Below are 16,184 nucleotides of genomic sequence, written 5' to 3' on the forward strand. Positions count from 1 at the left end.
CCTGCAGTTCATTTCTGCATTGCCACTTCTTTAAACGTAGACAACATGGCGCTACTTCTATGCTTGTGCTATAAGTTAAATTTGAAATATTTCTCTCTTTATTATCATTCCATGGTCAAACTTTTCCTTTAGGGTTTATTTCTGACTAGAGTCTAAGAAGGTAGGAGACTAGGAGTAGAGGTCTTGCCACACTCAGGTGTTATCTCTGCATGTCAGGAAACCCTCATTCTTCTCAAAGGAGCATGAAAACAATAAGTGGAAATTCTGGAATGTCTCTTAGCTCACATGGTGGAAAGGCACTTGCTGAGTGCAGGAAGAATTGATGAATTTTATCTGCCTCCACAGACTTGGATACCTCCCAGCTTGCTGAATCACTAGTATTTAACATTTATTTTCTGCTTTTTTAAATCATATTTAAGGAGGTGACACCCTAGTAGCTGTGTCTTGTAAACAGGCAACTTGATTTGATATTGCAGTATTCATTTCATTTACATTGCACTTTCAACCAAAGCAGATCACATAAAAACATGCAAAATATAATAAAAGAAATAAGCATAAAACAGCAATCACAATAATTAAAATAATCATGCAATCCTCATTCCATAAAAACTTGTACAAAATAATGAGTTTTAAGGTACTTCCTAAACTGAGAAACATTAGCACAGAACCTTAAATTGCCAGGAAGCTGGTTTCACATTAGTGTCCCGGCAATATAGTAACATAGTAACATAGTAGATGACGGCAGAAAAAGACCTGCGCGGTCCATCCAGTCTGCCCAACAAGATAACTCATATTTGCTGCTTTTTGTGTATACCCTACTTTGATTTGTACCTGTGCTCTTCAGGGCACAGACCGTATAAGTCTGCCCAGCACTATCCCCGCCTCCCAACCACCAGCCCCACCTCCCAACCACCGGCTCTGGCACAGGCACAGACCGTATAAGTCTGCCCAGCACTATCCTCACCTCCCCACCACCAGCCCCGCCTCCCAACCACCGGCTCTGGCACAGGCACAGACCGTATAAGTCTGCCCAGCACTATCCCCGCCTCCCAACCACCAGCCCCACCTCGCAACCACCGGCTCTGGCACAGGCACAGACCGTATAAGTCTGCCCAGCACTATCCTCACCTCCCCACCACCAGCCCCGCCTCCCAACCACCGGCTCTGGCACAGGCACAGACCGTATAAGTCTGCCCAGCACTATCCCCGCCTCCCAACCACCAGCCCCACCTCGCAACCACCGGCTCTGGCACAGGCACAGACCGTATAAGTCTGCCCAGCACTATCCTCACCTCCCCACCACCAGCCCCGCCTCCCAACCACCGGCTCTGGCACAGACCGTACAAGTCTGTCCAGCACTATCCCCGCTTCCCACCACCGGCTCTGGCACAGACCGTACAAGTCTGCCCAGCCCTATCCTCACCTCCCAACCACCAGCCCCGCCTCCCGATCTTGACTAAGCTCCTGAGGATCCATTCCTTCGGCACAGGATTCCTTTATGCTTATCCCACGCATGTTTGAATTCCGTTACCGTTTTCATTTCCACCACCTCCCGCGGGAGGGCATTCCAAGCATCCACTACTCTCTCCGTGAAAAAATACTTCCTGACATTTTTCTTGAGTCTGCCCCCCTTCAATCTCATTTCATGTCCTCTCGTTCTACCACCTTCCCAGCTCCGGAAAAGGTTCGTTTGCGGATTTAATAGAAACTTAAAATGGTATCTATGTGTCCATGTGCACGTAAATTTACAGAATGCAAGCACTCAGGGCCGCCGAGAGGGGGAGCAGAAGGGGCAAGATTCCATGGGCCCAGCCTTCAAGGAGGGCTTGGTCCTGGTGATCAAAAGAGACTACTCTGCCGGCCGCAGGTCCTTCTTTCTGCTACGTCCTGGCTATGCGGAAACAGGAAGTTACTTCACAGGAGGCGGGACATGGCAGGAAGAAGTATCTATAGCCAGCAGAGCACTCTCTCTCATTCGCTGCTGCAGGAGGGGGGCAGCGATAGCGGTGGGGGGTACAGCGGTGATAGTGGGGTGCGGCAGTGGGGGGGGGGGGGCAACAGCAGGGCCCTGAACATTGTTTCCCCTGGGCCCTGCTTTGTCCCTCGGTGGCCCTGCTAGCACTTCCGTGATAAGAGAGGAGGGTAATTTTGTTTCACCCACATAACTGAAAGGTAATGCATGATTTTGTAAACAACTATCTTATCATTAATATTCAATGGGAAACTACTTGGATAGTTTAGCTAAAGGGAAGGGCATCCTAGGTGCAACACCCCTACCTTGCACATGCTATTTCTGCAGGCAGAAGATTGGAGTGAAATGATGCATATGCAAATTAGGGATGGGACCAAGAAAGTTTTCGTTTCATGCCATTTCCTGAACGTTCATTTTATTTGGATTTCTTTTGTCCATTTTGTCATTGTGTCAGTTTCCAATTTGAGCGCACACTTTCTGAAATAGGTTAAAGAGGTTAGGGCTCTTCAGCTTGGAAAGAGATGGCTGAAGGGAGATTTGATTGAGGTCTACAAAATCCTGAGTGGTGTGGAATGAGTAGAAGTGAATTGATTTTTCACTCATTCCAAAAGTACAAAGACTAGGGGACACTCAAGGAAGTTACATGGAAATACTTTCAAAACAAATAGGAGGAAATATTTTTTCACTCAACGAATAGTTAAGCTCTGGAACTCTTTGTCGGAGGATGTAGTAACAGCAGTTAGCGTATCTGGGTTTTAAAATACTTTCGACAGGTTCCCGGGGAAAAGTCAATAGTCTGCTATTGAGACAGGCATGGGGAAGCCACTGCTCGCCCTGGGATTGCTAGTATGGAATGCAGGACGTCAGAAACAGAATGAAGCCTTCGTGGGAAGAAGAGGACCTCTGCTGGCGGGGATTGGAGTCTCCCGCCAGCAAAGGTAGCCCACGAAGACGGCGTCGGGTCGTCGTCGGGAGGGTGATTCGAGAGGGTCATCGTCGGCAGGGGGGTACAGGGCCAAATCTATGGGGGCCCAGGCCCCGTGGCCCCACATAGCTACACCACTGGTTTTACCTAAAAATGTCAGTGCGTTTTCAGCTGAAACTGAAGCTCTCCCCCCTCCCCCGATCACTCTCTGCTCTCCCTCCCTGGGATTACTTTCTACTCTACATCCCACCCGACCACCCATAGTCCCTTCCCAGGCCTACCTTAAGAAGTCCTGGTGGTCTAGTGGCCTTTTGGGGGGGCAGGAACAAACCCCACTCGTTCCTGCCTGGTACCACTGCTCAGTCAAAATGGCTGCCAAGACAGCTGTGGAACAAATGTCCCCACTTGCTCCTGCCATGCTGGTTCCAATATCATAATGGCTGCCAGGACCTCCAGCAGCAGTCTCATAAGACTGCCACAGGAAGTCCTGGTAGCCATTTTGACTGGAACAAGAGGGCACATGTCCCGCCCCTGCCCTGCCCATGCCCCATCCCTTGCCCCGCCCACACCCCCTGTCACATATTCCCCTCCCCCGGGTCACATATTCCCCTCCCCTTACTTACTATTTACTACCCTGGTGGTCTAGTGACCTCTTTGGGGCAGGAAAGAGCCCCCTCTTTCCTGCCCAGAGCTCTGTCCTTGCCCTGCATCCTGCTGCTGTGACGGTCTCAGGATTCAAAATGGCCACCGAGAGTTGAAGTCTCGAGAGGCCACTTCAACTCTCGGTGGCCATTTTGAATCCTGAGACCGTCACAGCAACAGAATGCAGGGCAAGGCTGCGCTCCGGGCAGGAAAGAGGGGGCTCTTTCCTGCCCCAAAGAGGTCACTAGACCACCAGGTAGTAAATAGTAAGTAAGGGGAGGGGAATATGTGGGTAAATCCGGACATATGGTAACCCTAGGAGTGGGGGCTGTTGAAGGTGCAGTTTCGGTTTCTGCTGAAATAGAGCTAGTCACTGATTCAGTCTCAATCAGGCTGTAGAGTGGAGTGGAACTGCTTAATTTATAAAATATACCTTAGGGAGGTGCATTCATTTGAAATGACATAGAAAATGTCAACGGTATTTCCCATGTTGTTTCTTGTTGGTTTTGCCTGGGAAAAACCCCAGGAACCTCCCCTCCCCCCACCCCCTATATTTTAAGTTCTTTTCCTGGGTGGTAAAGACTGCACATTTTTTGCACAGTGTGCACTCTGTGCAAATAGGGGGTCTTTTACTGAGGCATGCTAATGATTAGGACGCGCTAAATGCTAGAGATGGTCATGGGAAAATACGGGCGTCTCTAGCATTTAGGGTGTCCTATTTATTAGCACACAGCTAGCACGCCTTAGTAAATGACCCCCATAGTTTGTAATCGTTCAGAAGATGTAGGAAAAGTGTGCACTAGTAATAGAATTAGTCCCAAAGTGGAAAAAAAAGTTATTTTAAAAACCAAAACAAAATGAGAATTCCCGTAAATAACTCAGAAAACTAAACAAAATGAACATTTTTGGGCTGTACACAAATTTGCATCTTTTCATACCAGTAGTTGAGCATTATTTGGGCTGCTTCTGGGAGCATATTTTATTAAGGCAACTAGACGCCTTTATAATATAGGCAATAGACAACAGTTTAGACCTTCTCACATTGGTGTCCTGTTATAAAATCAAGCCCCAACACTCTAATGTGTATTGAGATAAGGGTAGAAAGCCAGAATAAGACCAAAATCATCTGAGAGAGTCAAGATTACAATAGTATCTATTAAATGGAAATACGTAAGGCAAACTGTAGAAGAGGATGCTGGTTGTACATCTTCGTTCCTTCCAGAGAAAGACACTGCTTGTTCTGGCCTGTCCCTCATAGTGGTTAGCATGGTGGACTTTGGTCCTGGGGAACTGGGTTCGATTCCCACTGCAGGCATAGACAGCTCCTTGTGACTCTGGGCAAGTCACTTAACCCTCCATTGCCCCAGGTACACATAAGTACCTGTATATAATATGCAAGCCGCATTGAACCTGCTATGAGTGGGAAAGTTCGGGGTACAAATGTAACAAACAAACAAACAATGTTGCTACTATTGGAGATTCTAGATGGAATGTTGCTACTATTGAGATTCTGTTGCTACTATTTGAGATTCTACATGGAATGTTGCTATTCCACTAGCAACATTCCATGTAGAAGCCTGCCCTTGCAGATCAGCAACGCGGCCGCGCAGGCTTCTGTTTCTGTGAGTCTGACGTCCTGCACGTACGTGCAGGACATCAGACTCGCAGAAACAGAAGCCTGCGCGGCTGCAAGGGCAGGCTTCTACATGGAATGTTGCTAGTGGAGGAGTCGCCTAGTGGTTAGTGTGGAGGACTTTGGTCCTGGGGAACTGGGTTCGATTCCCACTGCAGCTCCTTGTGACTCTGGATAAGTCACTTAACCCTCCATTGCCCCTGGTACCAAATAAGTACCTGAATATATGTAAACCGCTTTGAATGTAGTTGCAAAATACCACAGAAAGGTGGTATATCAAGTCCCATTTCCCTTTCTCTTATGACATCACAATATCAGAAGTGAGCCAAGTATCGGGCAATCAAGCCATTGTGACATCACTGATGAGGTTGGCTCTTATTGGTGGAATGAGTGGCGGAGTAGCCTAGTGGTTAGTGCAGTGGACTTTGATCCTGGGGAACTGAGTTCAATTCCCACTGCAGCTCCTTGTGACTCTGGGCAAGTCACTAAACCCTCCATAGCCCCAGGTACACATAAGTACCTATATATAATATGTAAGCCACATTGAACCAGCTATGAGTGGGAAAGCGCGGGGGGGGTACAAATGTAACCAAAAAAAAAAAATCAGGGGCTTCTCAAAGACAACAACAACAGGAGTCAGAAATGCTTCACTTTAACATTAAGAAACCTCAAAACTCCACCCATCAGGCATGAATGTGCCACTGACAGGGAGGTTAAAAAAAGACCTAGATATGCCTCAGGCTGCCAATTTGTTAACAGAAAAGCTGTGTCATTCCAAGCAGTCTGTGGGGGTGTTGGAAGGGAAGGAGGGGGCTTGGACAGTAGTACATGGAAGTTACTATGGTAATCAGGGAGTGGTAGTGGAGTAGAAAAGCCCAGGCACAGCCCCAACGGAGAAATTCTGGTATGGGAGATGTGAACTGTTGGTACGTTAGTTACTTTAAAAGGAAATGTAATTTTTCTACCCTATATTTGCAAGCCCTTGTGCTAGAGAGGTTAAGCATCACTCAAGGAAAAGCTGGCCTCAGACAGTACACATGAGTCATGAGCTGTTTCTGAGGACCATGGAGTTTGTGCTGAAAGTGTCACAGAGTGAACAAGAATGATCCCCTAGTCTACCTACTGAATCAACACAGATTTCTGGTCCCGATGAATGGAATTACTTGTCCTGGATGGGCAAACAGTGTGCTGAGGTGCAGTAAGGTGCGAAAGGGAACAAGAGATCATTTAAAGGCGCAGCGGTTGTTGAAAAAAACTTATATTTTCTGAATGACCTAAATACTGCTTATTTGGAGCTGGAGTTTGGAGGACTGATTGAGAGGGGAACTCTGTTTAGCCCTCTGTGAGGGGACACCTCCGTTTAGCACCCCGATGCCGTGCAATGAGAATTATTCTATAATGGCTTCTGGGCCCCCAAAGATACATCTTCCGTACCCTGGTACAGTCAATGGTAATAAGTCATCTGGACTACTGCAACGCATTATACGCGGGCTGCAAAGAACAGACTATCAAAAAACTACAAACTACCCAGATTACTGCCGCCAGACTCATATTTGGAAAAACTAAATATGAAAGTGCAAAACCCTTAAGAGAGAGGCTCCACTGGCTCCCACTTAGGGAATGCATTAAGTTCAAGATCTGCACGATTGTTCACAAAATCATTCACGCAGACGCCCCAACCTATATGCTAAACCTCATAGACTTACCTCCAAGAAACGCCACAAGATCATCCCGCAAATTTCTCGACCTGCACTTCCCCAGCTGTAAAGGACTAAAGTACAAGCAGATGCATGCTACCACATTCTCATACCTGGCCACGCAATTGTGGAATGCACTGCCTACAGACCTGAGAACAATCGACGAAACAAATATCTTTCGCAAATCTCTGAAGACATATCTCTTCAACAAGGCCTACAATCAGAACTAATAGTCACAATAATCCACTCGACAACCCACTCAGTTAAGATAGCACACCTACTATAACTACCTTAATCATTCCTTCCCTTCCTCTTTCTACCCTTATTTAACCTCTGCACAATATTAAATGTAACTGTCACCCTGCAATGACAATGTTAACAAAACTATGTAAGCCACATTGAGCCTGCAAATAGGTGGGATAATGTGGGGTACAAATGCAATAAAAAATAATATTGGCACACTTCCCATTTTAGGCTGCTGAAGATACACTAGCCATAACCTGGTGTAACTGTGGCCACCTCCATGTGGCAAGGGCACATGTAACTCACGGAATTCTTGTAAGTCACATGTGAAACTGGCAGCCCCTCCCTTGGGCCTCCCATGCTCCGCCAACATGCATGCCCCTTTGCAATTGTGCACTATGGCACTTATACACACTTATAGAATAGTGCCCAGGGCACATGCACCTGTAGGTACCACTTTTCCCTACATTGTTCAGAAGGAATGGATCCTCAGAAGCTTAGCGGAGATTGGGTGGCAGAGCCGGTGGTGGGAGGCGGGGCTGGTGGTTGGGAGGCGGGGCTAGTGCTGGGCAGACTTCTACGGTCTGTGCCCTGAAAATGGCAGATGCAAATCAAGGTCAGGTATACACAGAAAGTAGCACATATGAGTTTATCTTGTTGGGCAGACTGGATGGACCGTACAGGCCTTTCTCTGTCGTCATCTACTATTTTACTATCCAGCTTATTTTTGAAGAAGGGCGCCCATCTTCTGACACAAATCGGGAGATGGGCGCCCTTCTCCTAAGGGCAGCCAAATTGGCATAATCGGAAGCCGATTTTGGCCATCCTCAACTGCTTTCCGTCGCAGGGACGGCCAAAGTTCAAGGGGGCGTGTTGGCAGTATACCGAAGGCGGGACAGGGTGTGGTTAAGAGATGGCCGTCCTCGGCCGATAATGGAAAAAAGAAGGGCGTCCCTGACGAGCATTTGGTCGACTTTACTTGGTCCCTTTTTGTTCACGACCAAGCCTTGAAAAGTTGCCCGAACTGACCAGATGATCACTGGAGGGAATCGGGGATCACCTCCCCTTACTCCCCCAGTGGTCACCAACCCCCTCCCACCCAAAAAAAAATTAAAAAACGTTTTTTTGCCAGCCTCTATGCCAGCCTCAAATGTCATACCCATCTCCATCACAGCACTATGCAGATCCCTGGAGCAGTTTTTAGTGGGTACTGCAGTGCACTTCAGGAAGGCGTACACAGGCCTATCCCCCCCACCTGTTACACTTGTGGTGGTAAATGGGAGCCCTCCAAAACCCACCCGAAACCCACTGTACCCACATCTAGGTGCCCCCCATTACCCTTTAAGGGCTATGGTAGTGTTGTACAGTTGTGGGTAGTGGGTTTTGGGGGGATTTGGGAGGCTCAACACCCAAGGTAAGGGAGCTATGCACCTGGGAGCAATTTGTGAAGTCATTGCAATGCCCCCTAGGGTGCCCGGTTGGTGTCCTGGCATGTGAGGGGGACCAGTGCACTAAAAATGCTGGCTCCTCCCACGACCAAATGGCTTGGATTTGGCCGGTTTTGAGATGGCCGTCCTTAGTTTCCATTATCGGCGAAAACCAAGGTCGGCCATCTCTAAGGGCGGCCATCTCTAAGGTCAACCCAAAGTTGAGATTTGGCTGTCCCCGACCGTATTATCGACCCAAAAGATGGCCGCCCATCTTGTTTCGATAATATGGTCGGGGACGCCGCTTTACGGGGCTGTCCTTAGAGATGTGCACCCCCATTCGATTATGCCCCTCCGTGTCACTATGTTACTATTTATGCGCTTAAAGGGACACATAATTGTGAGCAATTACTTATAGAATTGTCCTTTCTGGTGTTCAAAGCCACCTTAAACAGCACAAGGTTGAGTTTGGCAGTAGAGGATAACATGGGAACAAAGTTTGTCCGCATCCCTGCCCCGTCTGTGTGGGTTCTGTCCCCATCCCTGCCCTGTCCCAGCAAGTTCTGTCCTCATTTGCAGAAGCTTTGAACACTTATGAACAATGGGTGGCAGTAAGGGCTCCCCGTCGCATGGCCATACGGTAAGAGTTCTCTTACCGCATGGTCACGTGTGCTGGGGGCTTTTTTTACCCGCTACGGTAAAAAGGGCCCTGGCACGCGGGAAAAATGGCCCCCGCCGCCAGTGCAGGGCTCTTTCTCCCGCAGCTTGGTAAAAGGGCTCCTAAGTGTGATATTATTATTATTATTAGCATTTGTATAGCGCTACCAGACGCACGCAGCGCTGAACACCTGATACAAAGAGACAGTCCCTGCTCAAAAGAGCTTACAATCTAAATAATACAGACAGACAAGACAGGTACGGGTGAGGGAAGTAATGGGAGCTAAAAAGCAGCAGTGAAAAGGTGGGTTTTCAGCATAGATTTGAAAACAGGTAGAGATGGAGCTAGACGTATGGGTTCGGGAAGAAGGTTCCAGGCATAAGGTGCTGCGATGGAAAAGGAACAAAGTCTGGAGTTAGCAGTGGAGGAGAAGGAGGACGACAAGAGCGATTTATCCAGTGAGCGGAGTTCACGGGGAGGAATGTAGGGAGAGATGAGAGTGGAGAGGTAATGGTGGGGTGGGGGCTGCTGAGTGGATGCATTTAAAGGTCAGTACGAGTAGTTTAAACTGAATGCAGAAGCGGACAGGGAGCCAGTGAAGTGATATTCAGCACTTAATCAGGCTATGAAGAACCACATAAAGATAGGACTGACTTTTATGCAGTTAACGCAGTGGCGTAGCAAGGGCGGGGCGGTGGGGGCAGTCCGCCCCGGGTGTCAACGGGTGGGGGGGTGCATCCGTCCACCCCCCCTCCCGGCGTAGCGCCTCCCCCCGACACGGTCCCCACCTGTCTACGAGCTCCATCCATCTGCAGCGCTGCTGTAAAAATCGCTTCGTCGGCCCTTCCCTCACTCACTCTGTCCCGCCCTTGAGGAAATAGGAAGTTACGTCAGAGTGAGTGAGTGAGGGAAGGGCCGACGAAGTGATTTTTACAGCAGCGCTGCAGATGGATGGAGCTCGTAGACAGGTGGGGACCGTGTCGGGGTGGCGCTATGCCGGTGGGGGGGTGTCGTGTTGGTCTGCACCCGGGGGGGAGGGGGTGCAGCGGCGATCCGCCCCGGGTGGCAGCCGCCCCTGCTACACCACTGAGTTAACGTGAGTCCGCCCCCCCCCCCCCAATAGCTGGTTTTCAGTTCAGCGTTTACCAGTTGTTTTCAGTGGCGTTAACCAGTTAACTGCCTCTGAAAATGAGAGGTTCACCCCAAACAGGTTATTTAACCAGCCAGGAGCCATTTCTGGCCGGTTAAATCGCTTTGAATATCAACCCCTCTATGTTTACTTATTTTTTTTTTAGCAATCCAGACTTTGACTGGAAAAAACTTTGGGAAAACCAGCAAGAAGCAATGATGTTTTCACTTTTTACTATATTAACCTTCCTGAGTTACCTCATCACCTTCTTTTGATTTTATTTATTGTAGAGTTAGGAGAAATACCCAACGATGCGAACAAAACTATTCACAAAATGAAACTGTTAGTTTTCTGAAACAAAAATTGTTCTAACAAATGGTTATCAACCCAGGAAACCTCAAAAGCCTAGGGTGCCTACAACGATGGCCATCCCCTTAACAGGCTCGTGATAACAGCCTGTTAAGGGGATGCCCATCGTTGTAGCCACTCTAGGCTTTTTTGGAGGAGTGGCCTAGTGGTTAGGGTGGTGGACTACTGGACTTTGGTCCTGGGGAACTGAGGAACTGAGTTTGATTCCCACTTCAGGCACAAGCAGTTCCTTGTGACTCTGGGCAAGTCATTTAACCCTCCATTGCCCCATGTAAGCCGCATTGAGCCTGCCATGAGTGGGAAAGCGCAGGGTACAAATGTAACAAAAAAAATATGGTTTATATATATATATATATATATATATATATGAAGTCCTGGGTTGATAACCATTTGTTAGAGTAATTTTTGTTTGTTTCTCTGTTTTTGCTCTTTAGCATATTTTCATTTTTGAGTTACTGTTATTTTTCTCCCATTTTTCCTGGACAGAACAGTCAGCACGTGCACATTTCTCACGCAGGGTTTACAGATACAACACATACACACACTGAGTTCCTCCACTGGGCTTTGGATTTCTGTTGTTCTTAGGTAGCGTTAGCGAGTGGTGGAAAGAATGAGGAGTCTTACCATCATCTGCCAGAAAAAGCTAGTCACATGTTAGCAGAAGGAAAAGATTGATAACAACAGCAGGAAATTAAAGAGAGAAAGCTGAAACAAATTTTAAAAAATGAAAAAGAACAATAAAGACTGCCAGAAACTTGAAACAGGAAGGTCAGATGAACGTCCAGTATGGGAGAAAAAAAAAAGGTGAAAACAATGTCCCAGTCAGAACTGGGCTGGGCAGAGTAGAATACACCAATGACTTAATTTCTATTGGCTTTTATGAAAGGTGATGCCAGGTAGGTGTCATAGTAGGATCCGCATTAAACGAGGCTTCTGGTTTTACAGGACCATGTCCGTTTGAGGAATCTGGCACCAAAGCTCGCATGATCCTGTCTGACTCCATCCAAGAGAAGGCGTGGAGTGCTACCGTAGCCAGTAATAATGGCACCCATCTCACTCTTTCCTTGTGCTCACCCCCGGATGCTCGGATTGGACGATACAGCCTGACAATGGAAGCTTCCATGGGGTATCAAGGCACCAGCTTCCGACTTGGTGAATTTATCTTGCTCTTCAATCCATGGTGTCCAGGTGAGTTTGTCAAGGCATGGAGCATTTACAGGGTAAAGTGTACTGGAGGTTTCAATGTTTAGGAAAGTTCATCCTCGTGTTATTTATTGGGTCAGGAGCCATCAACTTTCTAATATATTTGCAGACATCCTGTCCTGCACTGTAGCTCAGTATGTTAACATGAACTGCAAGCACTCTACAGAAGTCCTCTGACTTGAACAGTGGATCAAGCAATTATTAGCCAGGGGCGCAGCCATGGGTGAGAGCCTGAGTCCATCCACTTTCACCTCAGGCCCTCCCAGCAGCAGTGTGCCATTTCTGTAGTTGGGGATCCCCAAGACCCACCAGTTGAAGACTAGGCAGCCTGCTGTCCCCTTCAGAAAACGGTGGCCGTATGTGGCAGCGCTCAGCTCATACATGGGGTGTTGGCGTTGGCAGCTCGGAGACTGCCTTGATTCTCTGAAGAGGGTTGGTGGGCTGCTGAGACTTCAGCTGGTAGAGCTTCGGAAGCCTCACCAGCTAAGGTATTTAATTTTAATTTGGGGGGAGGAATGGGGGATTGAGGAGGTGTAGAAAGTAGGGGCAGGGAGATGAAGCTATCCATTGGCTCATAGAAAAATTGCCTTCTGGCTATGCCACTGATATTACTATGCCGTTGTTTGGTTTGTAATAATACTGATCTTGTGGGCAGGGAGTGATCCAAGTATTTCTTTGATGGATTTTACCTTTGGACTCATGATCCTCTATTGTTTTGTGGTTTTCTTATCCAAAATTCAATTTAAGATTTAAAATAAAAAAAGCCTTTCCCTTATGCAAGAGAGTACGAATCTTTCACAGACAATAATGTTCTCTTTCCCCACTTGTCAGGTGATGCTGTGTTTATGGATAATGAGGACATGCGTTCTGAATACGTGGTGACGCAACATGGACAAATATTCCAGGGAACCAAAGACTACATTTATAGCATTCCATGGAATTTTGGACAGGTATGATCCCAGTTTGATCCGGTGTTTGTGTGTTGTCTCAAACTTTCTTCAGCTTTATTTCATTGGTTTTTGTTTGTCCTACGATCCTCCCTTGTCCATGATACTTCTTTTCTCCAAGTTCACTCACCCAGTCTGCCATCCCTGCATTGCCTTCCTTTTGTCTTTCTTCTTCTCAGGCTCAGCTCCAAGGCTGGATTTAAGATTCCGGCATCCATAAACAAGACCTCCATTGGAGCTTGGAAAGTTGAGGGGGGAGGGGAGCCTACTGAAGAATAGAAAGCAGGAGGATGGTGTTGAGCCCGAGTGCCATGTGGCACTAGTGGATGGCCTTGAAGAAAGTGGTCTGGGCACTTTGCACCCTAGGCAGATGCGTACATCTAAATCTGGAGCTGCTTCTCTCGACTCTCTTCTTCCCCACTTTCCCAGGCTTATCACTGATGACTACCCCTCCCTCTTGCCCTCTCCTCTGATCTAGTTCCCACTTTCCTTTAAACAGCTCCCATTCCTACAAATCAAAAGACCACATCAAAATTTTAAGCAATATGTACTTCCTTCATTGCATTTATGTGCATTCTTCTCATGCTCAGCTTGGCAAATCTTTCTACCATGCTCATTTTCTCTCCATTGGCATCTCGGTACATTGGAGATAGAGATGATTCCAATAGAAAGTTACACCCCAAAGGACTAGTTATACAAGGAACAAACTCCAAGGCCCGAAGTTCCAGGCAGGAAACTGCTATTCATTTCCTGAGGGAAATTTAGAATTGAAGACATAAAAGAGAAAATACTTCATCCTCTGAGAGAATTCAGCTGTCAGGGAGACAGACAGACTTTCAAGACTTGGTGATTTTTGATTCCAGATTAATCATGGAGCAGTGTGTGAATGTGTTAGTAAAAAAATAAAAATAAACAAAAGTGTTGTATAACTTACAATTAGTTGGAAAGGCAATAAGATAGACTTCAAGTTCTACAGAACGAGGTGGCAAAATTGTTTTGGATGGAAAAGTAACAGAGAATGCAGCTTCTTATCTGATTTGGTTCCATTGGATCCTGATGAAAGCTAGATTTCAGTTTGATTTATTTGTTGTATTTTTAATATTGTGTATGGTCTTACCCCAGAACATCTTAAGCACTTTATATTTTTGTATCTTCCACCATCGAGACAATTACACTCAGTGCAAGAAATTTGGTTCACACTGCCAACAATTAGAATATGCCATTTGGAAGTGACAGGAAACAGAACCATTAGACATAGGGGACCTGAAGCTTGGAATTCCTTAGCAAAGAAACTGAAATCTGTTGATTGTTATAGAGACTTCAGCCAATATTTGAAAACTTGGGGGCCTTTTTACTAAGCTGCTTACCACAAGTTAAAAACTAATACTGCAGGGCGTGCTCAGGCGATATGCGGTAATGATCCCAGGGATAAGAAGTGGCTTTCTCCAGGTCTACCTTAATAAAAGTTTATAGATTTTTCCTCCAGGAATTTGTCCAAACCTTTTTAAAACTCAGATATACTAACCCTGGATTCTATAAAGTTGTGAGCCCAAATTTCTGACTATTTATTTATTTGTAGCATTTATACCCCGCTCCTTCCCGCTCGATAGCAGGTTCAGTGCGGCTTACAAAGTATGGTACAATGTATCACAAAGCTAATACAAAGTAAGGTACATGTATCACAGAGATAGCACAGTTATATAGAGTGGGACAATAGTAAAAGATGTGGGAAAAGGATTGGAGTGTGGGTAGTGCTGGTGGTGTGGATTAGGTTCGAGATTTAAGTTGGGTCATTTGGGTAGGCTTGTTTGAAGAGGTAAGTCTTCAGCAGCTTTCGGAAGGGTAGGTGTTCATTGGTTTTTCGGATATGTCTAGGTAAAGTGTTCCAGAGTTGACTGCCTATAACAGAGAAGTTGGATGTGTAGTAGGTTTTGTATTTGAGGCCTTTGCAGTTGGGAAGATGAAGGTTGAGATATGTTCGAGAAGATTTGGACCAGTTCCTGGCTAGAAGATCGAGCAAGTTGTACATGTAGCTTGGGTCTTCACCAATAAGGATCTTGTGGATCACTGTGTGGGCTTTGAAGTTTATTCGTTCCTTGATAGGGAGCCAGTGAAATTTTTCTCGAAGTGGTGTTGCGCTTTCGAATCGTGATTTGCCAAAAATGAGTCTGGCTGCTGTGTTTTGGGCAAATTATAGAATAGTTCCAGTTCTGCACCTAACTTAATTGTTAAATTAGACTTCAAATGTCTTTAAGTAACAATAATAGTCCTTAAGTTGCTTTAATTGGTTGCTAATTAACACTAATTTGTGGTTGTGTGCATAGCTGCACTTAGAGTATTCTATAAACATTCTATAAACGTAACCCCCCACCCCAATATTCAGCGCTATTTAACCGGCCAGGAACGACCAGTTATTAAGTTTCAAGTTTATTAGGATTTACTAATCCGCCAGTCGGAAGTGACAACTAGGTGGTTTACAATTTAATAATTAGTAAGAAAGTGTGCGTAGAACGTACCACAGAAAGTGGGGGAAGGGGGGAGGAATTCCATTATTTGAGAAAAGGGAGGGATGAACAATAGGGATTCTTTTCAGTAAAACAGAAAAGGTAGGAGATATTTTATAAATTAAAAATTCGGGATACCTAAATAAACGCATCTTGGAACAGGAATGTTTTGAGTTTGGTCTTGGAAGTTGCCGGAGAGTTTAAGTGTCACAGAGAAGTGGTTATCTCCCACTGAATATTCACGGTCAGTGCTTCACAGGTAACTGGTTATATCTCAAAATTAACTGGTTAGCTGTGAATATTCACTGCATTGCCAGCTAAAGTTTGGTGGCCAAATTGGGTCAGCGAAATAGCAGGTCTATCTTTGGCCACTATAAACTGAACCAGCCAGCACCGGAAACGTCCTGGCATTGAATATGTGGCCTCACTGCTGACCGTGGGAGTTAACCGGGCTGCCTCTCACAGTCTGAATATCATTGGCCCCTTACCCATGGGTTCTATATAGTGCACTTAGATTTAGGCACTGACATTTAGGCTAATGGTGACTGTCATGGCGGCATAATGTAAGCCACATTGAACCTACAAAGAGGTGGGAAAATGTGGGATACAAATGCAGCAAATAAATAAATAAATCGGCACAGATTCTATAACACCGCACGTAACTTAATTGGTTTAACAAGCTGAGTGCTGATATCAGCACTTAACAAGCAATAATGAGCACTAGTTGGCACTGATTAGAATTTATTTTATTTATTTATTGGGATTTATTTACCGCCTTTTTGAAGGAATTCACTCAAGGCGGTGTACAGTAAGAATAGATCAAACATGAGCAGTA

General features: G+C 46.2%; 1 protein-coding gene across 1 annotated transcript in view; it reads left to right on the top strand.

Annotated features, from left to right (window-relative positions):
- Positions 1–16,184, top strand: part of TGM2 (transglutaminase 2) — a 78,835-nt gene that overhangs the window by 29,439 nt on the left and 33,212 nt on the right. Inside the window, exons 3-4 of the mRNA XM_030211590.1 lie at positions 11,641–11,883; positions 12,730–12,848. Coding sequence (XP_030067450.1) covers positions 11,641–11,883; positions 12,730–12,848 — 362 coding nt within the window. The remainder of the gene's footprint in view (positions 1–11,640; positions 11,884–12,729; positions 12,849–16,184) is intronic.

This window comes from Microcaecilia unicolor, chromosome 8, assembly GCF_901765095.1.
Source record: "Microcaecilia unicolor chromosome 8, aMicUni1.1, whole genome shotgun sequence".
Classification (NCBI taxonomy): domain Eukaryota; kingdom Metazoa; phylum Chordata; class Amphibia; order Gymnophiona; family Siphonopidae; genus Microcaecilia; species Microcaecilia unicolor.